The 25615-nt window shown below is 42.6% G+C and overlaps 1 protein-coding gene across 4 annotated transcripts in view; it reads right to left on the bottom strand.

The window, feature by feature from the left end:
* Nucleotides 1-25615, bottom strand: part of LOC118411250 (heterogeneous nuclear ribonucleoprotein D0-like) — a gene marked incomplete in the record, with an annotated part of 46841 nt that overhangs the window by 6243 nt on the left and 14983 nt on the right. For 2 of the 4 annotated variants that reach the window (XM_035813409.1, XM_035813407.1), the window contains 2 exon segments: nucleotides 8894-9021; nucleotides 11322-11362. In XM_035813409.1, coding sequence (XP_035669302.1) covers nucleotides 8894-9021; nucleotides 11322-11362 — 169 coding nt within the window. 4 annotated transcript variants of the gene reach the window in all.

The following is a 25615-nucleotide window of genomic DNA, read 5'->3' as shown; positions in this document are numbered from 1 at the left end:
TCTTTAAATCATGATTTATTGACAGAAAAGAACCCTCAGAGAGATGGCTACATTTTGTTCGACTTGGCAACTGCAAAGACATCTCCAATACTTTCACTCTCAACAACACTTCTCTCTCTCTCTCTCCCCAGTCCTTCAAATCAAAGCCCTCGACTGCGGAACGTTCATGTATCATCCACTAAAACCCTGCCTGAACCACTGGATCACGGCACTTCCACAAACCGCTCTTAATGACGGGGTGCGGCGCTGTCTGGATGGCACCCCCAGCCTCAGGACCGCCGCTGACAAATGGTGACGGCTGACGTCTCCATAATCTTCTTCCATTTAGAAGGTGGTGGCGCAGGCAATTGCGGGGATGTCTGCACGCGCGGGGGAGATCGGGCGCGCCCAGATCTGCAGTCTAACCGACGCTGCTGTGATGGATTGCCAGGGATTTGCCTCTGCCTGTAAGAGCTCTCGGCTCCCGAGCATTCAGATCGGAGATTCATAATCCCAGCAGAGAGTGGCGCGGAAGGGCAGGGAGAATTTTGGAGGGATGAAGGTGCTATCAATCTGCCTCACCTTGGTGCTGATGCTGACCTTCAGAGGAGAAGGCACTCTGAAGGCATGATTCATGAGATTCCATCTGCAAAGTTGGGCTTAGTTCCACCTCCGAACTGTGCAGCTTCGATACCACCAAGAAGCCTCCTTTCATCAAAATACTCAAAAGCGCTGTGGCTAAATTCCTTGAGTACACAATTGTTGTATAAAAAAAACAGCAGGATAACGCGCCACTGTTGTGTTAAACATTTCACTATTTCCCAAGGAACGTTACTGCCAATGACAAGCCTGACTCCAAAGGAGATGATGACAAATTCTCCCTGAATATTTTATTTGACAAACTGGTGTTCCTGCCAACATCCTGATAATAAATAGTGCTCGGGGAACTGCCAGGATGCTATGATGAAGACTTTGGTAATGCTGTTGAACAGATGTTGTTGCTACACTTGGCCAGATTCTTGGATGACGTACGCATGGTGAACATCCACTTGGCACCGATCATTATACTGTACATCCTGAAATATTTACAGCGGTTTCATACTGGCAGTTAGATCTCACAGTGTTACTTCGAATTGTGATTTCAGAATGCCACAAACACCTCCATTCTAGTCCTACCCAGAAACTAAGAATGCTTTGAACTTAAAATCACTTTATTGTAAATCGTTCAAACACACACATTAGTGACACTCTAAACCTAACAGAAATGTAATGTTAATTTCTTTGGCTGTTTTATATCATATTGGCTTCATTTCTTTTACTTATACCATACACCTAGTACCAGCTGAAAAATGAGCATTTCTGTCAATCTGGGTAAAATTGACTAAAGATAAAACTGTCAACTTCATCTGGTCTTTCGAGTTCTTTCATAATAATGATGGAGTCAGAAATAAGATGTACATATGATAAGTTTCATTTATCAGTTTGAAGGGAATTAATTTTTCAGTAAGATTAGGGGGAGCAGGTGTTAGTGGTGGAAAAAGAAAACAATGCAAGACAAAGCATATGATTGGAGCTCACAACGAAAACCACCGGGAATATTTCACGACTTACAGTACAACTCCCTTGTTGGGACCAGAGGCATTTTAAAAAGGTGTATCCAGTGTGTTTACATGATGACACTCCCAGCTGCTGTTGTTATACCATCAACCACACCTGTAGTTTTTAACCATACCTGAAACAGCGCCTAACTACTGTATAAACAGGATGTAATATTTGGACAAAACATGGCTGCCAAAAAAAGTGCTCCCAAACAGGACTTTCTAACCAGATCGATACCCACTTCCTGATTCTGGAGTAGATGGGTTGTGTACTAGATCCCAACCAAAGAGATCAACAGCCACCACCGCTAATGAAAGCAGGGTGGCACCGAAGTAATCAATGCGAAAATGTAGGAGGTAAATGCCACGAGTCGGCTGCTTCGATCCGTCCTTAATAAAGCTGGGATAATGCTGATCCTTTGGTGTGAGATGCAACATGCTTGGACTGGGCCAAATCAATACGTAATGATTTTTCCTCTCCATCTAATCAATGAGTAATGAGGGATTACACACCCCTTTCCAGGAAAAGTGGACTCTTCCAGCCCAGATTCGCTCCTGATAAGGTAGAAATTATGGCTCTCAATGCCAACTATCTCCGACTTGTCAACATACAATATAGCTGCTGATTAGATTTCTGTGAGGGCCAAATAAATTTTGTGCATTGCTTGACACAGAATTCTGGTTGGAGGGACACGTTTTAAAGATACATCGGAGTCTCATGGAAATACATTTCAACTTCATCAAACGATTACACCTGTAGAATAACCTTGAAGTGTGAAAATTGTCCTTGTTGGAAAAGGATATGACGATTCAATTTTTATTACCTAGGATTGAATGCAGGACAATCAAGTCATGGTAACAATTCTTCACGACAGGAAGTTGCTTCTCCCAATGATCGGCACAGGATTATTCTGACAGTCTCCCTACTCCCCAAGATGCGAAATTTTAATTCTGCGTCGTCGCAAAATCTCCAGGCGACCGACTCCCTGAGGAAATTCCCACGCGTGACAAACTGTTCATTTTCCCCACCATTTGCCACCTCCCGTGCAGTAAGTCACATCTAATTTTGTATTTATAACGTGGGCAAAGGCTCCCCCCGGGTGCACGCAGGTGTTACAAGGCTCTTCGTGTGCGGCGGACCCAAGGCGGTCGTTACGGGCCTCACCGCGGGATCCAGCCCGGCGCCGGTGCTATGGGTGCCATTACGCCGGGTCAGCTAGACCTGGGCCGCACAAATCTTCACACTGCTAGGAGCAGTTACACTCCCAGTGGACCAGTAAAGCTAAACTCCATCAGCGCAAAAAAGGTTTGTCAAACAAGTGTTGCTGTCTGAGGGCCACCGACATATTAACATGGGGGTGGAAATACACATTGGAGCTGCTCACCTCATTTCTTTCCGTTGGTGCACCAGTGCCGCTAGATATTTGCATAGAGTTACGTCAAGTTACTATTGTATAATCCTACTGTAGCATACTGCATTTGTGTCAGAAAAAAAGATTAGAAAGCCTACGTTCTGCTCCAAATTTTTTTAACTAATAAGTTTTTCTGTTAGGTGTATCTGTTTAAAGAAAAAAGGATTTCGAGCCCTGCAACATTGTCAGTGCGCATGAACCAATTCTACCGAAGCGCCCAGGAAATTTCTCGCTTAGAGGATTGGGACTTCCACAACGGGGAAGATTTAGACATTTCACTTAGACAAAATAATCAAGAGTCAATCAAAACGGACAGGTGCATTATCCACCCTGCGTTTTCGTAGCATCACTCCTACAGAAGTCATTACCACCGGCTTTGTGTGGCTGATTGGTTCGGAGACAGGTCCTGCCGAGCTGAATGTGCAGTGATCTCGCCGTCTCAATCCATTTCGCTTCCGTCACAAATCTAATGACTCGGAAGGGGGCAGACCAAGAATCAAGAGAAATGCATGTAGTGCAGTTAGGCCCAGGAAAAAAATGTTGTGTTTCCCGTTTTAGTCCTTTAAAAATTTGGGTTAGTAGTTCTTGTTTTTTTTAAGGCTGGCCAAAACTCTAGTGAGACATATTGTAATACAGTTGAACAAAGGAAACTGAAATGCAATATGCCACTAGTCTTTCAATGTCAAACTTTAATTTTGTGCTAAATAGATACATTTGTCCCTCATTACCAGGAATGACTGTGAGCATGCCTGCATCAGTGCAATTAGGGGGAAACAGAAGAAAATAGAAGATGAACTGGTATAGTGGTAACAAAACGAAAGTCATACATCTAACTCTGACTATGACTTCTCTTGCTATATGACCTTAACCCTTGCTGTCAAAATTGCCAGTCCTATCAACTTCTGTACACTTGACAAGCCAGCCCTCTGAGGTTGCTGGCCTCCCTAACATGGCCTAACAGGATGGTAGATCTAAGCTGCCGGGGGGCTAGAGAGGCACAGTCCTGATTTACAGATCTGCCTGATGATGGAAAGGCCATCGCGGGATACTAACTAAGTAACCTGCTACAGTCAGATCGATCTGGTAAAATATGGACATCTGAAATTCTCTCTGGAGCAGTGTTACAATAAGCCTGACAACAGAAAATCCCAAAGAAGGATGCTCAAAAACAAATTGAAGACACAGCTGCTTGAAGTAAGACTATATCTTGCAGGAGGAATGCTATACTCTCCAGAAAAACTTAAGTCCATCGTAACTGATTCAAAATGAATAAAAAATACAGCAGTTATGAAATTCATACATTTACAATGGCAATATGATGTGTGTTCTCTACCTTATCTGTGTCATTATTGGTGTCTCACTGTCCCCATTGAACAAAACTGGACACTATCTTGGTTGGTGAATGGATGCAGACAGCATTATCAAAGTATTACTTTCTGTTGCAAAGCTACTCCAAAGTGGCTTGACGGATTTCTCAAAAGCCCTCAAGCTTGTAGCGAAGCTCTTCAGGCCATAAATCTGATAAAGATGTGACTGGAGGAATAATTTGAAACATTTTCAAGGTGCATTACGAGGTGTTACTAACAGAAAGTGGATTATTGGGGCTACGGATTACCGTGACAATGAAAGTATGATTGAATAGTTAATAAGGAAGGGTGGAGAGTAAGCAGTAATGGAGTGGATTTCTTGTGAAATATTGCCTCCAGAACTTTCATAACAGGGCAATATAAGGCACAATTACTACAGCAGGCTGAAAGATGGCTGGTTCGTATTAAGTCACCTTATCGCCTCCGAATTCAGGCTATATATTGACAAGATATGGCCCAGATGTGCCATTTAAAAGTAATGAAAATAGCACTGAGTCAGAAGATAATGTCAGCTGCTTTCTATTTAACCCAATTCATTCCATCTTTATTTGTGGTATCTGGCTGGGTAGTTTTTTCTGGGGGGGAGGGACATACTCTAGGTTTTAGCAGGAGAAAAACAACTACCACCTGCGAAAGTCATGTGACCTATGACCTACATATTGTTAAATATCCTGAAAACAGCTTCTAGGTTGCATGGGATTCAATGCCCACAAGGCAAGTTTTCTGAAAAAACAAAGAAGCGATTCAATTCTCGCTACATAGCCAATTTTATCTTTGTCTTTCTTGGGCCGGCTCCATAAGGTAAAACCAAAAATGTACCCCTGGGGAATGAATTTGTGGACACTGCATTTTAGATAGTGCAGATTACAAGCAATTTAGATCCTAAGAAGGAAACTATGATGCCTTGCGTTACCTGTAATAATCCAACCTGAAATGTAGGTCACTGCATCAGGTGGCTTGGACTAGAACATTTTACACCCTCAAATCATCTGGAAGATGACATTTAATGGGAAAATTAACCCGATCATATCTTTAAGTGTTGACAATTTTGTGCCATTCACCGACTTCATGGTAGAATTCTCCAAGATTGTTTTTGCACATTTCAATCTTTATAAATTTTCTGATTTACTTGAAGTTAACTATAAAACAAGGCTCATGGAGCCACTTTTGCGTTTTGGGTTACAGTACTGGATTCTGAATACAGATATTCGTTTACCCTTGTTTTAAAATTTTTTAGGTTGTAGCATTTGTACCCCACAGGGAAGCAATTTCGTGGAAGCTTGTTCCATTACAATGTAGTTCTAGGAAAGAATGATCAATGCATAGATCTAACAGTGTCCCCAGAATTCATCAATTCATGATAAAAAATTTGTGCCATTCACCGACTGCATGTAGAATTCTCTGAAATATTGTTGTAGCACATTTCCCAGAATTCGGCACAACCCACACTAGTGCAGGAGGTCAGCAGCGTTCATCTGGCAACAGATCCGATCCTGGCACCATTCCTCTTCCCGGACGGTGACATTTCTCATCCGTGATGAAGAACTCTGGGACTATTACTTACAGCCTCGGCTCTCCTGCCCGCTACTGCCCTAAGCCATCCGCATCCATTAGGGAAGCAATACCGTCCTGAGGATCTCATTTTCATAGCACCCTTGTTAATCCTTTCCCGATAACTACAGCGGGACTGTAGCAATCACAACAACAGGCATCATCCTGATAGACCCCCCCCCCCTCCATACATCTTCTGATTTTCACTTTGAGGCAACCATTAAGAGTCGGAAATAAAACTGGTTTATTCCTTTACAGTGTAAATTGTGATATCATTCCAGGAGTATTCCGGGAGGTTTACACCGGCACACAGGTGATTTCCCTCCATTTGCGCATGCAGGATGAATATAACTCCCAATGAGAGGGCTACAAAACTGCCGCCATTAACCCGGAAGACACGCGGGCGTAAAGAAGAACTTTTCCGCTTTGCCGTGCCGTGCGGGCGCCATAAATCATCCGCATACACCCGCTATACGGATCGCTCCTCCGCGTTACCGTCGTAATTTCTTTTGGCCTGTTTGCCCTTCAGAGCACCTCCTTCGTATGTTAACTTTTATTGCGCCCAATACCTCGCCCCGCCGCCGCCCTGCTGTCTTATCATTCATTTTCTGCGTATTTGCCAGAGACCCATGTCCACACATCTCCCATGAGCCCACACATTTACAACAGGTCATTAGGCTAGGAAGGTCGCCATCACCGAGCACGCAACCTTCTAACGGCCGCTCTCTTGGACCTGTTCCTCCAAAGTAAGATGCATTTTCCTCATGACATCAAAAGACACGAGAGTTCTTCCACCGGCCAGGCACAACTGAAGATTTATCACCAGAGTGGGCAGTATCATAAGTTACTCTTCCTGCAGACAGTCTGGCTGTTTAATGTGGAAGATTTGTGTGGTTTGTACCTTTCTCCAGGAGTATTCTCGAAACCTACGGTATACCCTAGCCTGGGGGCGTTCCTGCAATCTCCGCATCTATCTCTGCCTGAACACGTTAGATAACGTGCGACGGAGAACACACCAATGAACCTACTGCCACTGCGGCCCTCTATCTCCGACTCCCATCTCACTGGTCTCATTCTTGTGGAAAGGAAAGCAGGATTTGATGGATTAATTACCAAGGGAAATCACCCCAGCTTTCATCTTATCTATCCCGACAAATTCACCTGCTGAAATGAACCTTGTTATGGACACAAGACAGAATATTTACTAACAGTGAGCATTGTTGGTGTAGGCCTCTGATCTTCTAAAAGTCCTACCTAAGCAACTGGGCTGGTGCCTATGCAAAACTGATGAGCATCATTTTCTATCCACAAAGTTTCAAGTATGCATACAAATTTGAACCTGAAATCTGTCGTACTCTACCTCTGATTCACCCATGGTCAATTCAACAGTCTGGAATTTCCCCTGTTGAAATGTTTGGTTCCCAAGCCATCATCCTTCTTCCTTTCTTCCTCCATAATCCACCTCTCAGGAGGAAGCTTCACGCTGAAAGCTTCTTCTCTAGAACTTCATCGTTATGGAACAAGCTTTCTTGTGATTGCTTCCCTGAGAGGTACAACCTTGAACTTATTCAAGTCAAAGGTGAACAAACATCTGTAATGACAATTCAGTCCAGTACCCCAAAAACATTTGAGTGGCTCTTCGAACGAATTTTGAATGAATAAAAATAGTGCTGCATAATTATTGGATCCAAACAGATGTCAGAGACAGTGTAACAGAAGTCTAGCCCCTGATCGGACATACTCAACTTGAAGCCAAACTCTGAGCAACAAAATATACATTTGGGCAAATGTTCAAATGTCAGTTGTTTCTCTATTAACTGGTACTATTTAGTATTCTGCAGGTAAGTGACCAGAGAAGCAGAGCCAGAATTGGCAGGATAACTGACTATACCCACGTTTTATCAGCGTACAGTGAACATCACTATCTAGACCGCCCCAGACACAATCTTAGGTACACGTAGCTGGGTGAAAACTAAATCGTGTTAACCATCATGCCCCTGACGGATTCTAACAATAATCAATGTGTTTTGCAGCTTGTATACTTTCACACATCTTCCTTCTTCCTCGCCACAGCCACTGCCAAGCCCTGTCCATGTGTATCTCTAATGGCCATCTCTTTGGTAAAGCTGATAGCCCTAGAACTGAGACTTTTAGCTGCTTTTTGTGCGAAGTCTGCTCAGTAATTGATGACCTTGCAACGCTTGACTACCCCTCCATTAGTCTCCTGTCACATCCAGAACCCTCCACTGTCTCTCCGAACTAGCACCGCTCGCCATACCTGCCTGCCAAACTGGCGGTAGTCACGGCAACGGATCTGCCGTAATTTGGTTCCCCAGGCAAAGGGTACTACCATGCAGCTTGTCAACATCTCTAGTAGTACATTAAAGTTAAAGTTGCCCGTACATCAGAAACAGATGCGTAGGGGTGGCGCCCATCTCCATTTCTGTAGCCCTTGGGCCACACATGTGCAAGTCACTACAGCAGGGGGCTGGTCCGCTGGTAGTGATGTGTGTTTAACTTCCATACTCTTCCTCATTAGTGCTGAGTGCTAAGCAGAGAAAGCAGCATGTACCATTTTTAAAGTCTTTGGTATGACTCGGCCGGGGATCGAACTCACGACCTACCGAATGCAAGGCGAACACTCTAACCACTAGGCCATTGCACCAGTTACATGGAAGACCTATATATGCTTTGTAATGTCGTGGTTAGATAATCAGTGTTTTTCCAACAACTCTGCAAGGGATTGGGACATTGTATGTTAATATAGAGTGATAATGGCAAGTTCACCCGTCTTCCTGAAACAGACAATTCCTTTTCCTTGACAATCGAACAATGTTCCCCAGCCAACGCAGTTTAGCTATCTGTACTTGTCTTCACATCTAATACCTTATACTTCACTTTTTCAATCCTTGTGTTGTCACACACAGATGATTGACTGTAGAACCTATCTACGAGAACTACAGGAGACTAAAAGGGACACACCCACCTTTTCCACACTCTCCGCCGCCGAGAAGAGGATGAAACCGAAGCCGCGTGACCTTCCCGTGACGGGGTCGATCTTGATCGTGCAGTCCTCGATATCACCATACTGTGCAAAGTAGTCCTTCAGGTCCTCTGTAAAACACAAGACACCAGATCAGACATTTCTTCAACATAGTGAGGTTAAAGGTAAAGGTAGTGCATAGCCTTTTTGAGGCGGTAGGCATTAGGTCAGTGGGATGTTATCCACTTGGAAAGCCAATCCTCCTTCTACTGCCCTATACCTTCCCAACCAAAGTGGGGTACCTATGTTTACACCTATAAGGTGGGATGAGGAAAGTCGTATAAAGTGTCCTTCCTAAGGGCACAACGTTGGTGGCATGTCTAGGAATTGGAACCCAGAACCTCTGGGTTCTCGCCCAAACACCTTAACAAATATGCGACAAGATGACACATAATTCAGCACTATTTTAAGGGTCAAATGACCAAAATTTGACTTGACTTGACTTTCTTATCTTCTCCAAAAACAATTTTAATTTTCTTTTCAATACAGCGGCTTATTTAAGACGACATTCTAATGTACAGCAAATCTGCCACTAGCCATTTGACATGAGGCAACTGATTCAATTACTGGCAAACGAGTTCATCCTATCAAATCAAACTGCTGGATCCAATTCTATCACCACAGATTTAGGTCTAGCAGAAATGCAGAAATTATATTGCCAGGTTTTATCGGTGATCAGGCTTTAGTTTAAACTACAAGCTGATTGATTGTTTACTAACCATTGAATCTGTGGCTACTGATATGGCTTAGAGTAATGGTTAAACTTGAGAAATGCATGCTGTGGTTTTGTGTTTGGAGTTTTCATTGCAGGGCGTCAAACCACAAACGCATCCTCTGTCTCAATACTGTATACCCTCCTACTGCAAAATGGAGTCTCCGCCAACTTAAAATGATTTTCAGTACCTCAGAAGTAATTACTATGGAAGAATCTGGGCATTTCCTGCCGGATGGGCCGTTCCATCCTGCGAACTACGGTTCAACTTGATCACAGCTGCGGCTAATCCCACTAAGGGGAGAAGGTAGCGTAATTGTACACGGAAAGCCACTGCGATCCGTCTTCACTTTAATCACAAGGAGGGACCCTCTTTCAAGCAGGGCCACACTTTTCTTCAAGAGGATAACAGTGTCGTCTAAGGTACCGGGCCAAAGCAATTGATCCGACTGGAATGAAATTCCGCTGGCCTGATTCCCCTTGTGGCGGGCCTGTGATTAACCGACAGTATTGATCAGCGCTCAATCTAATCAAGACTGTTGGGAGACCTTTTTTTGGAGGGAGCAACAAAGTTACCTGCTCTAATCACGGGTCCACACGGCACCAATCAATCTGAAAATCCCATTCTCCCATCCAGAGCACCGCTAGTCTGTTGGCTTGACTACAAGGCACTGCGTGTAAGCCACTATACTTCTGACTGTTTAGATCAGTTTTCTGTAATTTATTCTTTCGTTTATATGGATAAGTCCTGTTCATGCTATCCCTCAAATTTTGAGAAACTTTTTAACACGAGATTTCAAACTTGCTAAGGTCTGAAGACAATTTTTTGGTCTCATTTCTTCTTTTGATTAGGATGCACTGAAACAAATGCCAGTGTTTTTATATAGATCACTTCTGCCCATATTATCTCTCAAATCAGGAAATGTCGTAAACTTTGGTAGTTCCTTTAGGTCTGCATCCACTGGTGTACATCACTGAACAACTGTTGATCATCCAAAACATGTATGACCCATGACTTTATCAATTCATCACTTCAAATAATGCAAAACACACATAACATGTTAGAACTGTATAAGTCTGCTCACGATATTTACTGTCCATGCACAGGAAGATGCATTCTGGGTAATAATATGTCAGGTGATGTCCTCAATATGTACAGTTCTTGTCTAGACCAAGCTTGATGGTCATGACATTTTGCCTATGCGTCACGTGCCCTGAACTTTGACATATGACCCTCAATGCATTTCGCTGTTATCTGTGCACAGGCCTATTACATAGCCTATGTACCATCCGGATATTAGTTCGCTCAGACGTTTATTATACACTATATATAGTCGCTTCTATCATACACTATACACTGTCGCTTCTATGCTACTCTGTCTGGGAACCTTGACATCTCTAATGTCTGGAATCGTCCAAATTTTGGATGAGGGTGCTGATTGGTCCCTACACATGGGCGAACTAAGAAATGGGCCTGTTGTCATCAGACGAGTGCTCGAGAACCAATTCCTTAATTCTTAAACTTACGTCACCACCAAAAGATTCCCCAGACAGGTAGCAGAATTGAATATAGAAGTGAACTACTAACCGGATGGTAGCCATGCTACCTATTACATGAAGAGATGGCCAATATGTGAGAGAAGGAAAGTGGGTACTCACTCTCTGTTGTTTCCCAGCTCAGGCCGCCCACGAACATTTTCCTGCAGAGGTCAGAGGGAATGCTGCGTTAGGAGCAGCGACACCAAGGATAAGGATTTTGCATGCAACATGCCGCCATTTGTTAACTGTATGGGGTCATTGCTATGAAGGAATATCAAAAAATGACACAAAAACATGCATTGATGGAAATTTACCCAATATGTCTTCCGCTACATTTTGTACAATTCCTTAATATTGATACTAGCAGTAAATGCTAGTAAAATACTGTTGTAAGTTCAAGATGGGAACACATTTAATTCTTTCTAAACTATACATCTTTCAAAACTGTGCATGAAGACCACTCAGGGGACCAATAATATTCTTCTGTCAATGGGGAATAATATCCAAGGCAACGTCACAAAGTGGTCATATGGGCAAGGTGGTTCTTTTGTAGAAGTGTATCAATTTTCCAGTGAAAAAAAAATGCACTTATTACAAATCAATACACAAAGGTGCAGCTTTAAATAATTGTATCATGGTAGCGATATGAAAATACAACATGCACCACCATGCTTTGTTCATCACACTTCCATAGTCTCAGCTCGTAGAATGATAGATACATTAAGGCTACCAGACACGTTTCAGTGCAGCACTTCATATGCCAAAGCACAGTGGGGCTTTTCGCGTTAAGTGAACGGACTCAGTCTGCGAAATGAAAACATCACCACGGGATGATTGCGTGGAGAAGTAAATTTACCAACTTTATTGGAAATTCTATAAAAGTTAGATGTCCCGGCTGTAAAAATGTGCCAGGAGGAGATTGGGGCTGTTTCTCTGTTTGTCGCCAATGAACCGTAGATATCCATCCCGGCCTGACACACAGGCATATTCCTGGCGTGATGAGTCTTCCAACTTTTACCTCCCACTAAATTGCTTGCGCTGCGGGAGCCAAAAAACGTGGTTTCTGTCGAGTGTGTGCAAGTCCACGTGTGTATAAAGGAAAACCAGCCAGGGCGTTGTGTGTGGCATTTTTTCAATCAATAGCTGCAAGTGCAATGCGGCCCTGCACACGCTTTTTCAGTCCACGGACATTCTTTCAAATTTTTTGATGTTATTTGATTTGCTCATATGCCTGAATATGCCTTTATGTTGTACACAGGACTGCTTTAAGCCTCCTTCCAAGAGGAATTATGCAACCCATCTCACCACGTCAGAGCAAGGCTCCGACTTTTCTCCATCGAAGGAATACACGCAAAAGTAACATTTCTTCCTCTACACGCCGTACGTATGACACCGGAGCCTGGGTTCTGGATGCAGAACTGGAAACCCTTGACCCTCATTTGCTGAGAGGGTTTCGCTTTAACGAGCTTCACACTCTTGACTGGGTGCTCTTTCAGATGGCTGATTAGCGGCAATAGAAATGGGTCCTGGTGGGGTGTTTTAACTTGAGAAATGGCACGTTACCATCAGTACTCGGCCTAATTCCTCATCAAAATCGGGCGCGCAGCTCATCTGAGCAGTTTGTGCCTTCGTAACGACTGTCGAACAGAACATTCCAAAGACAAGATCTCACTTCTGCAGTCTTCTGAAGTGTCGAGATACGGCAGAAGACTCGAGCAATTTTCTTAAGAGACACAGTAGACACAGACACGCACAGGATGGCCACATTAAGATTTCACTTAACTGAAACCCAACACTTCGCAGCAATGGATCTCTCGCTTTATCAACTGTAGATGGTGTGTAAATGTGTCCAGAAAGAATGATGGCGTGCGAATCGTTTAGAAAATACGGCTCCCTACACGTACTCTTCTTCCTCACAGTCTTCCTCATATCTTGTGAGGACTTGAGAGCCTTATTTTATAGGCTGGATCGCATAGCCTATACCCGACGTTAGATGATTTCCCCAATTCACATTAGCAGAATTTATAACCTTATTTGCAATGTAATCTCGGTACGACCTGTAACTAGGAAAAGATTGCCTGGGGTTGAGCTTTTAAGTAATCACAAACTGGGCGGAAATTTATGACGAAATGCTTGTCCGGCCTGTTATACTATGATCATCATTCAATGGGGGCCATAAGAAATAAACCAGCTTCACCCTTTGCATCCTAATACCACTCCATAATGCCTATCAATTCTCCGAAAATGGAAGAAAAGCCCCCGAGCAAACATTTAAACGACTGCCTGGAGATCTCCTTAAGGGTTCCTTTTGACGATATTCAGTACCATCCAATACTGTCACAAAATCTGGGCTGACGTAATCCCTGCCATCTTTCAATGATGAAACATGCCCTCAGGTAAGAAAACTTTCTTAATCCTTACTGTGGTGTGAGCAATTAGATGGGAACTTGATAGTGTACGTAGCTAAACCACTCCTTTTACACTTGGCTGCCTTCCATAATCTTTAATTCTCATATATAACCAAATACCCAGTCTTGACTGTTCAGTTGGCAAGCCATAACGGAGATAATGTTTGACGGAAAGCACCACTGACATGGATACAACAATAGTCAGCATTTCAGCACCATGGGCAACACTCAAAGTCAGGTTGACTGTGATCCTTTATATAACGACACTCTCACCTATAGCACAGCCCTACTGTGCACAAAACTATGAAACGGTGTGGACGAAACTGAAAGACAACACTGCCGTGGGCTGTAATTCACCCGGATTACGTCTTCATAAGTAGTTTAGCTGCTGAGTAACAGAACCCTGGCCTCCTGGCACGGCAGGGGATCAGAAAACATCTGCATAAGAAGATTCATACGATCTGCTCTCTATCTTTGGCCTTTCCACCACCCCGACACCTAATCCATAGCCATTACCTGACAAAGACTTCGGAGTTCCTTAAAAGCAAGGATGACCTATTGCTCCTGGCAAACCTGTTTTGGAAAATATATCCCGTCAAAGCAGACTAAAATCTGTCGTGCTCACACATCTGGATTTTAAACTGAAATTTGTACGTCAAGCTAATATAAGGCTTGTGGGGGTAAAAACACTTGGGTAAGCAATATTGAATGGACATTGACCTTGTAATACAGTTTAATAAAAAACATTTTTGGAGCCTTTTCTAACAGCAACAAGCAACATGATTATGGCTACCAAGGTCCTGCTTCGAGTATGTAAAAGATTTACCTAGTCAAAGGTTTAAACCATGCTTATGTCTGTTGGTCTGTGACATGTCAGAAGCTTGTATTGCAGACACTTGGCAGTTGCTCCATGTCACAACATTAGCATATCTATACTACACACATAGCACTGTATATCCGGGGTTGTGACACGGCTAGGTTCCGATTAGGTCCCAACTGTATGGCACTCTTGCAGAGAACTTTAATTGGTCTCAGAGTGTCTAACGAGGCCAAGGCCAGTCCACAAAATATTAACATTACTCTGTGGGCATCTCACCCACCACTCAAAGGGATTTGAAACTGTCTTCTGCACTGTGATTTGTTCAAACTGATCGATGGACAAACCATCGAGCAGCAGCTTTGCATACAGCAAGTAGCAAGGGACCAATTATATCTTCCAAAACCACGGCTATCACTTTACATGGTCGTAACGTTGATTAAAAGCAGCTCTGATTGGTAACCGGAGCTGCTGCGTCTTGTTATCGGCGGACAGAAACAGAGTGTGTGGGATGGCCGTTCTGAAACGTTACCTGTTAGCAAGTAACCAAGGCCACTTCAACAGTCCCCGGGGTACAATAATAACAGCAAATCAAAGCCGACCATTATCGCTACAATCACTGGGAGACAAAGGAACTTCTCTTTTGATAAATGGTGGCTCCAAGGGAACTAAGTCCTTCCTGACAACTTCTTAAGAAATATTAATGCGTCCCTTTGACTCTGGGCTGCAGATTTGTATGTCAGAGCCCTCGGGAACCAGCATTCTCCTGACCTTTGTGGATGATTTATGGATGGGTTGGGGGCCGATAATGGGAACGTGACGCACTGCAAAACTTTTAAGAAACACGACGCATCTTCTACCGCGGGCGAGGCCACTGATACTCCTCTATATCATCCTCTAAAGAAGCAGGAAAATCAGCAGCCATGGCCGCAGCTTTGTCAAGACTGACTTAAGTCAGTTTGTCTGAGTGAAGTCATACAGGTCATTAAGATGAGCTCAGAAGGCTGTAGCTTCACGACACATACATCTTTAAAAAAGACAGGTGATGGATTTTTTTTCAAGACATCTAAATCTTGGAGGTACTGTATATGATGGTATAAAAGGTACTCAGCTTGACAATTTATCTTACAATTGCATGAAACTTGTGGTCATTTATTGATCTAGGGCATATTCATTTCAGTCACACTTCATGTCGTCATATTTTTGTATGGCCACAAAAATTAAGATCTAATGAAGTGTATTGTATAAACATACAATATCCTTCATAACGGAAGACTGCTAAAAATAAAATGTGCTGCATCCTTCAACATCATGATGTGGCAACAAAACATCCTGTCTGTTTCAAATGTATCACAAGACCTGCTTGGTGGAACATAATGGCGCAAAAACTTGTCCCTGATAGCGCCAATGCGGCTCCAGTGACCAACCCGACAGCACTGTCATTTCCTATTGCACCCTGGTAAAGCCAAATGGGATCTCACAGTTGTGGTGCACAGAGATTGCCACCAATATTTTTACCTTTACGTTGTTGGGCAGTGATACTGACATGGACGGCAATTGTTTAAAACTCTGCCTTGTTTTAACCAATACCATGTTATGGCTCATATTGCAGTTTCTCTTCAACTGTCAAGGCTTTCAGTGACCAAGTTTTGAAGATACATGTAACTAATCACATGTATCAAATTTTAAGTTTCTTCTTCAGTACCTTTCAGCTGTTGTTAGATAGGTTTTTCTTGATTGTCAATCTAGAGGATATCTCAAAATGATGGGAATGGACTTTATTATCTCTTTCTCGCAGCTTGATAGTTGCAACCAAGGTAAAGAAATACCTAAATCAAAGGGTCCCGAAAACCGCGAAATATGGCCAATTTCAACACTGACAAATATGTGGGCTACCTAGTTTCACACCCACACAGCATCTAGACTGCCAGAAGCAATAGGGCTGTCTGCTTGATAAAGCTGTCTGTATACTTGGAAAATCCCATTGTCACAGCTTTAGCCAAGGGTGAGACCCGGCAAAACAGCATTATTCATCCACAATTCCATCCCCTGCTTCCATTTGTCTTGGCATGACCACTAATCTTTCCGCCATGTCTAAACCGGTTTCACCGCCGGCGTGCGAGCCTCTGCATGACAGGGACGCAAACACCTATAGGCACAGCCATCCATCACTATAGGACTCGCATGGTGTACACTTATGGTACACGTACATATGGCCATTATCGGCAATAAAACAAACAATACCTCACGCAGGAACAAGACTTTTACATGTCTGTTACATCCTGTAATGTCTTTGAACAGATGTACAAAGAAACGTCAGGAGAAAAACTTGGATGAAAAAGATGGTGTCAAAGTAGATATCGAGAATGTTCAAGAAATTGAACATCAAAGGAGGAGGATCTTAAACCATTAACATTGATAAATCAATTTCCTTTTCATACTATGTTGAATAGATCAATAGATGGACTATCTTAATCAATGTTTCCTAACATTTTTATCAGACACTGGATACAATATTAGTATACTAGATACATTTTTCTATTTGTCAAAAAGGAATTGTTTTTCCAGACTCAGTCAATTACTTATTCATAGTCATACGCCCTCAAATGTACGCTTATCCAACCGTGAAGAAAGCTCTTTCACGAGGTGCTAAAATTCTCCTGTGTTGTCACCTCTTCACCTGAGGAAAACAGGCCTACATTTTTCATGAGACCTTACCCTCTGTTGTCACTACTGCATGTCACAGTGTAAGGCTCCTACCAGAAGGCTAAATCACTACTCTTGTGCGACATACCTGCTCTTTACATTAGTGCCCTTGGCAGTAGGCACTTTGTGGGAAATCAAACTAAACAGGGGCGTGACTGTGAAGTTCACCCAGGGCTTCCGTGACTTCAAAAGTCAACTGGATCTTAGTACAGTGCCAGTGGCCTCCTGTTACATCTAACCTACGACTCCCCAATCTCAGACAGGTTCGAAAACTTGCCAAAAAAGTTCACCACTAGATCTATCAAAATTTCTGGCCAACACTTCAAGACCTTCAGCGCTTTCAATAAACAATGTTGCGTTACTTTACACTAGTTTCCCCCCGTTATATTTGGCAGAACACGCATTGGGCAAATCCACACTGGGAAGAAAAGTGCAAGGCTTTATCATGCTAGACATTGCCAGAAGAGCCGTATTTTTGTCTAAGAATAGAACATGCTATTATTCAGCTTCACAATTTAGAGGAGATGATCTTTATATGCCTTGAAAAGTACAGCTTTGGGTTGCCAGCTATCTTCTAGGACGATTCATCAGTCATTTGTCAGAATCAAAGCTTCATCCCACCCTCCCATCTGTAATTTCTGGTTCCTTTCTGCTTTTCCAAGCTTGAGAAAGAGATGAAATCTTCTCTTGGAGCTTCCCAGCATCAGTACCTGTCAAGTTGGCTATCTCCCAACTACCACTGCAGGGGAGAACCAGCCAAGGCATTCAAGTGTGCTTTGAAGTTATACAATCTACACTAATGCTGCTTATCTAATACAGGTTGTGCCGTATCCAGTTCACTTTGCATGTTGATGTGTCTGAAAGCAGCAATTGCTCCCTTGGTATCGCTGCAAACATTATACGGAATATCTAAGCTCCCAGCCATATCTGTCTATCTATTCCCCTTAATGTTTTCCTTACTTCAACATGTTTCTCCATCCATAGCTAACCATGTCTATGTCCAATGGCTAACAAAGATATTTCTGCAACATGTTCTCCAAAGCTAACCATGTCTATGTCCAAAGGCTAACAAAGATATTTCTTCTGCAAGAATCAGTTTGAAACCGGCGTTCGAACAAAAGCCGTGCAAATTTGCCGTCTGACCCCTGACACAGAAAGGGCTCGTATCCCAAACTGTGTTATCTACGAATTTCCTTGTTGACCAACGGGGTACCGGCCTTCTAATGGAATTACTCCCGGCTATAGCAGCAGGAACTAATCGTTTCGGGTGGAGCGGACGGATGCGCGGTTTCTCCGGGCTGCCGGCTAAGTAATCTCCAACATCTCGCTCAAAGGCGGGACATCGGCCAATTTCCATAGTCCATCATACTGTAGCGAAATTCGGTTCCTGTCTTCAGCTAGTGGAGGGGGGGTGGTTGTTATATCTAGAGCGGTTATCTCTGACTGGCTGTTTTCTCCGGCCCTCCCAGGTGTTCAGGTTTGATTACACGTCTGCGGCAATTGGACTTTTCCCCTGCCCGAACAGAACACTCACTCGCTGCAAATTGGATAATACCGGGGCCCGCGCTGGTTAGGGGAATGTTGAATAAGTCAATGTTATCAGATGCCAAACTTCAAAGACGCTGGCATCCGGGTGTGTGGCTTCATTTTCTGGGGTTAAAACACAGAGAGCCTGACCTACTGCATTGTTAATAGTCTCACAGAGACTTCGGTATGGATTTTGCCATCTTAGCGCTGATCAATGGTTCTAAAAGAGTCGCCCAAGGTAAAGATGTTACTGCCATTAATTGTACGCTGCGTTAACCTTAAACTTAAAGAAGTGACGCCAAAAATACTCCTTTGCACACACACCTTTTTAAGCAAGCTTCTACATGCTTCCTAAGCTTCGATTGTGTGTGTGTTTGTGGAGGGGGGGGGGGGGTAAGGGGGCAGACGTACTATCATTACTTCATCACAGTGCCATGTCCTGCCCGGCAAGACAGACTACTCGAGACCAACACTGAGACAGGAGCAATTTCCCATCTCCTGAATCATTCATGGCCGTGCGGCACTCCAGCAAGGCAATTTTCAGGGTTTTTAAATCACAAGCGCCGCTGCAGGAGCCTATCTTTCAATTACCATGATTGGCAAACAGTGCCCAGGTACCGGTGCCTTCTTAGCGCATCCTGTCAGGCACCAGGTGTGCATGTCATCCCCCACTGCCTCCTTCACTAACTTCTTAAGTCACTGTCCTATGCTACATCACTTACTACATTCCTTCTTAGGCCAAAGCAAGAAGATGCCGTGTAGCATGTTTATGCTTGAAATTTTCCAATAATAGTGGAAACGGTAAAAGGACCTGAGACCTAACTTTATTTCTACATGGCTCTCTACATGGTAAAATACAGCACTGACAAGTCCTGGCTTTTTACCTATTTCTTACGATCAGTTGCCATTTGTTAAACTTAAAGACTATCAATGACATCTTGGCTACAACAGAGATCCATATAAATATTTCTAATTCTAAGACAAGACAAGACAATGGTTGCCTACTTATCAACTAGGTGATTCTCCTCTAGTTCCTTGACCTGCATAATTTATTCTTATGATTCTTAATAGCAGTATTTCAGAGCATCCCATAAGCTATAACCAAGTCCTTCATTCTTCGTCTATGCTATTCCATTAATATATATTACCCCTAAGTACAACTCTGTAATAAAATGAATTCTAGATGAATATGATGATGAAAAAGACAAGTTTTATAGTATCAAGAAGGTTAAAAATAAAATATGTATATGGTTATGTTTCATGTTCATAAAAGGCATAAAAAAATAAAGTTGAGTAGCGTGTAAGTATGGGTAATAATAATTGGTTGATACAGATCATCCAGTTTAATTTATTCAAATGACCCCTAAAATTTATCTACATTTTACCAGGTTTCTTTCATACAATATCTTCAAAGAAATCAGAAAAAATCAAGGATATAATTAACATCATGCCTAAAAGGAATTTGGGTATTTCTTTTAAAACTTGGCTAAAAATTACGACCCTTTTAGAAAAAAGTATGACACAAAACAATAGATTATAATACCACAAAGATTGACTGCCAGTCTGAAAATGATGATGGTACTGTATGCATTAGTTTTTTTCAATTTACGAACGGCACCATCACTTCACCCTTCCCACTCAAGAGCAGTGTGCTTGGACCAATAACCATACATCTTCTATTCTCAAAGAAAAAAAACACACGAACAGACGATTCCATCCCACTCGGTTGTTAACTGCCTCACTGATATTTTCACTTGCACCAGACTCTAATATTCGAAAATGAGTGTTGAGTATAATTTATAAAAAGAAAGCTGTGGACCAAAACAGGAGACCATTTTTCATTGCCATCTGCCTGTGAATGCTTCTCAGAACATGTCCACAAATCTTCATGGCCCACCAGGGCCATAAGATGCACGCATCCAATCCTGCGCCAATACTAGCTGGAAATTGCGAGCGGAGTTCCCCCCGTGATGGATCCACTGTGCTGGAAAATGTGCACATGCCTGAACTAACAAGTGCCATCACCAACTCTTAACACTTCCATCCAATACCCCAGTACCCGGCCCTATTAAATTACCCGCAAACGATGGGCCCCCAAATTCGCGTCCCGGGAAACTCGACATTTTAATAAAAATTACGACTGGAAAGCCGGGATGACCGTAACACTATTTCGAGCAGAAATAAAATTGCTATTACTTGGATATTGCAGCGCCGAAAGATAGTCATCAGGAGAGGGTGTCAGTCCCAAGGCGTATCGCCCGTAATTTCCCTGTTTCAATATCCGATGTGCACGCTACAGTGATGATGGGTAGGAAGGCGAGCTGGCAACTTCCATTAGGAGGCACCAGTCTTCTCGCCTCGCTTTTAGCATCGGATTATTGGTTTCAGCCGCAGAAACACTGCCCGTCCATTTCCACACCCCCATCGAGCGGGATTACTTGGGCCGTGCCGCACAAGGTCATTATTTGAGGAGTGGGCGGCTTCCCAAAATGTGGAATATTTCCAACTAAACCCAAACTCAATCTTCCCTGAAAATGATAACCTACTTAGAAACATCCTAGCACAACCTCCTCTCTTTAACATTGCTGAAAAGCTGGAATTCTTAGCGTCATGTATTGTATACACTAGGTTGCAGGGTTCTACAGAATGTGTTTTAGTGTAATGAGCCACCATGCTGTCATTTCTGCCTACCAAGCTAAATTGAGGGTCATTATGATCATTTTCAACTAGTGTAGTGGTTATTTGTTTGTATTTACTTTTGTCATTATGTAAGAATAAATTTGAAAAATGTTGATATCACCCTTCAAGCTCACAAGAAAACCTTCCTAAACATGTGGTCTAACAATATACGAATACCCTTTTACAATGCCAAACTTTTACTACCTTACATATTTTCCATTTTCAAAATTTACATAGGCCTAACTTCCCCCTTTCTATGTGATCCCAATAGGTCACTTTGCCATCAGAATTGTGCTAAAGCAAAATCCCAACTAGAACCTTGAGTTATGCATCTCTCTACGATGTTTCCTTTTCTGCGAAGTATGAACTAGATCTCAGACAAGATAGGACTTCATTCCCACTTTGACCTTCCTCTAATGGCCGGAAATCGGGATTTCATGTATGAAGCTCGGTACTATTAGCAGTTTGCCTTGCAGCTATCTTCCCATCCTCCCCATGCATTAGGGTCTGCTGTCATTTGACAAGGCAGGGAGCACAAATGATCATGACAGGGCAGTCTGGGCCCATCCTCCTCTCCCTTAGGAACACAAGCAGTGCTATTGCTGCATCTTTGAGAGTACCATATTGATGCTATAATAACATCACAAAAGATGCAACAATAGCAACGCTTGTATGATACTGCAAAAATATTTAGAAACTATAGAATGTCAAAGTACCAGTACTGCACTTCAAGATAATTTTGTGACTGAAATTCCTACCATAGAGATGACAATTTACGACATATGGGCATTGAAATCACACCATCTTTGATACCAGGGCTCGAAATACCACCTGCATATGCAGGTTAGTACAGGTAAAATTGGAGCTGTGCAGGTATTTCTGGTGTCTACCTGCATCTAGCCTGCACTGGTCCATGTACTGGGTTTTAAACATAAATGTCCTGTAATGTAGGTGTATGTGGATTGTTATTACCTGCAATGACTGTTTAACAACCTATATTAAGTATAAAAGGAATAAGCAATGGTTCCTGAGCAATTTTAGTATGATCCATACATCCTAAATTTAGAGTAGTGCAGGTGAAACTTGTCTGGTGTAGGTAATTTTCAATATTGCAGTGCAGGTATGCAGAAAAAAGTATTTCGAGCCCTGGATACACAATACTCTCTCTAGAGTAGTTTTTTTGTGACCGTGACATTCAAGTCCAAATAGACATTCTTGTTTCTTACTGTTTCATCAGCAATGACCACAAGGTAGTTTAGGTAGTTTGTGTAATTTTTCAGATGCAGGACCTGTGCCTGATATACTGTGCTAGTGCCTGTGCTGCTGTTACATCTAGGTTCACAGGACAACAATGATGGCTATAGTAAGGCTATTCATAGAAAGAAGTATCAATGGGGGTAGTGCCCTTGACACATGACACCTTCATATATTTCTGACCCCTTGAGGATGACCTTCAGCATGTTTCTTTATCTGAAACCCCAGTCAGAAACTCAATGCAGCGATGGCCCGGCTATTTATACAAGTGTTCTATTTTACGGCGACATCTGCCTCTGCCAAGTGTTATTCTAGTTTATGTCACATCGCCACCTGCCACAGGAATTCAACTCCACTACTTGTCACGATCCTCCTAAATCCTCAAGACAAGCAGCCACTAACGACGTACAATAACAACCTATTTACTAACATCTTAACGACGAACAACACTGACACCATGTCCGATGATAAACAAAAACATTGATGTCTGATAAACATAAAAACATTACATGCTTAACACAACAGCATCTCCTGTTTCGTAACATGTAAAACCCAATGTGGCAAAACAAATACCATACAGCATATTTCACGCTCGAACCCCTTAGCTACTGTTTACCCCAAAGTACGTAAGAGGCCAAGTTGATGATAACTGTGGTTCAATATTAGCAACATTACCGTTGACATTAACATTTACATCCCAAACGACATTGCTTGACCTTCACGCGGTGCGGTGGACCAGTACACAGTTGCCTGCCATTTATCTTGCAGCTCCCTGGCAACTACAACTGATACATTCCGGCCTAATTCTCCGCCCGTATCCTGGTAACACATGGAATCATCGGCATGCGTGCGGTATAATGGAGCAGTTCCGATGTCCAGTCATTCCTCTGGACAACACTTGACACTACACAAATTGTAGGGATGCCCGTTTTCCTTTCACAAGGATGTCATAGTTGAACTGAAGTGTAAAACACACTTTTCTTGTGATGGCCAAACTTGAATACTTGCCTTGTATAGAGGTAAAATATTCTTATCAAGAAAAAGCTACATTGATGTATCACAATATATGTACTCATGAGCAAGATGCAGTGTGATATCTAACACGCGTGATTAACATGACAAACTGGTTTTCTTCCAGTATGCGGCATTTGTGGCCCTGGGCCATGAAACACAGTACATGACTTTTATAGTGACATTTTCATGTGGTAAGATTTTCCCAGAGCGACCAAGTGAAGCCAAACAAACAACGGTCACCGAGCAGGAAGGTCACATTGAAGAGTGCGGGTCAACAGTGGGAGGCGGAGCATACTCAGTTACAGCAAATATCATAGACAGCAACATCTGATACACAAGAGGACGACCCAAAGTCTGTAAACACCTCATTGTAACAGTGTCCTTGTCCATAAAGAGTGTTACACTACACCCAGGGCCATAACATAAGCCTGCCAACTGATATATTTTGACTCCGCCAGCTTCTAAATACGGCCCAGGACTTTCTGTTCCAAATGCCCTACCCCACAAATCCGGTCACTTTCTAACCATGACTTTGAATGATTGGGGGGATTTCCTTGTGTACTCTTTACCAAGTCAAAGTGACTCTATAAAAGATCTGTGTTGCTCACTGCCAAGAAAATGTGGAATATGGATTAACGTTGCCTTTCTTCTTTGCCAGTCCTCCTTTTTCTTTCTTCTTTTCAGCACACTAGGCGATGCATTTCATCTATTTTCCAGCAGCCACTGATCCGAACACAAGATCCGAGTTTCTCCTTTCTTTGACCTTTTTCTGTCTGCAAAGGTTGTCAGATAAGAGAACTCATAAAGGCTACATTACTGCACTTATTGCTCCTGGTTGAGCACAAATGAAATGTAATAACTCCACAATTCACTCCTGCCCGAGAGAGGCTAGGGGCTCCTGGTAGCAATAACTGCCCTTTCATTGACACCTAAAGCGGTCCAACCTGAGAGCCTTGGATTTAGCTGCATAAGAATAATATCAGCTGGATATCGTAATGATTTCTGTGATAATTTCTGTCAAAGAAGTGTCACCTTGGATATGTGCGAGGTAGGTAAAGTCTTGCTGCAAGTTCCTAATTGTGCACAGGTGAGCCCAGAGGACTTAGTCAATAAAATGAGCAGCAAGAGACATTTCAAGTACTTCTAGAAGACCCTATTTACCATTACACATACACTGATGTGTGTGATCTTACAAAATACACAATTTCCTAACAACACACAAAGTTTCTAATGAAAGTCTTCAGTGAGAGACCAAATATCTTTTCCATAAATAGATCTCTGCCAGCTTACTTCAAGCTAATATCATGGGCGATACTTGGCTTTTCTACATGCACATGAAAATAGCAGGTGAAGAAGAAAGACTGGCACATGTATATACATCAAGTATTCTGTCTCCCCCTCCATCTTTATGCCAAGAAGTCCCTCAAACCAAGAAGTCTCTCAAACCAAGAAGTCTCTCAAATCAAAGTCCCCCAAACAAAAAAGTCTCTCAAAGTCAAACCAGACAGAATCCAGACAGTCTGAACTTATACTGTTATAGGTCAACATGTGTTCTCAATAGCAGAGGTCCCTTTTATCTGTCCTACTTTATGGAAGACCTCTTTCGAAACTTAGAAGTTCAGGTTTCCTGAAAACTCATCAACAAAATCTTTCCCCAAGGTGTCTAATAAATCAGAAAGTTGTCCATAAAATTTAACATTCTGTAGATGCCCCCTATGTGTAAGTTTTAGCGGTAACAACATGAGTAATTCTTCATTCTTTAAGTATAACACTACCATTTGTAGCTTCTCAAAAGGACAATATTAATTAGCAATAGATAAATTGAGTTATCCAGAATATGATCTATGGCAGCTGAACATTTTTCAGTGCCAAGTCACCACATAAGGAAAACTCAAGGTCGGCTCTGCATGTGTACAACTTTGCTGAGCATTTAGACTGCCTGAAGGGATAGCAATTTTGATAAATGGGTTTGGTGGAAAGGAGTGAGGGAGGAGCTAAAAAGGAGCTGA

Source organism: Branchiostoma floridae, chromosome 3, assembly GCF_000003815.2.
Source record: "Branchiostoma floridae strain S238N-H82 chromosome 3, Bfl_VNyyK, whole genome shotgun sequence".
In the NCBI taxonomy this organism is placed as follows: Eukaryota; Metazoa; Chordata; class Leptocardii; order Amphioxiformes; family Branchiostomatidae; genus Branchiostoma; species Branchiostoma floridae.
Note: the sequence above shows the minus strand (reverse complement) of the source record. Positions and strands in the feature narration are given on the sequence as shown.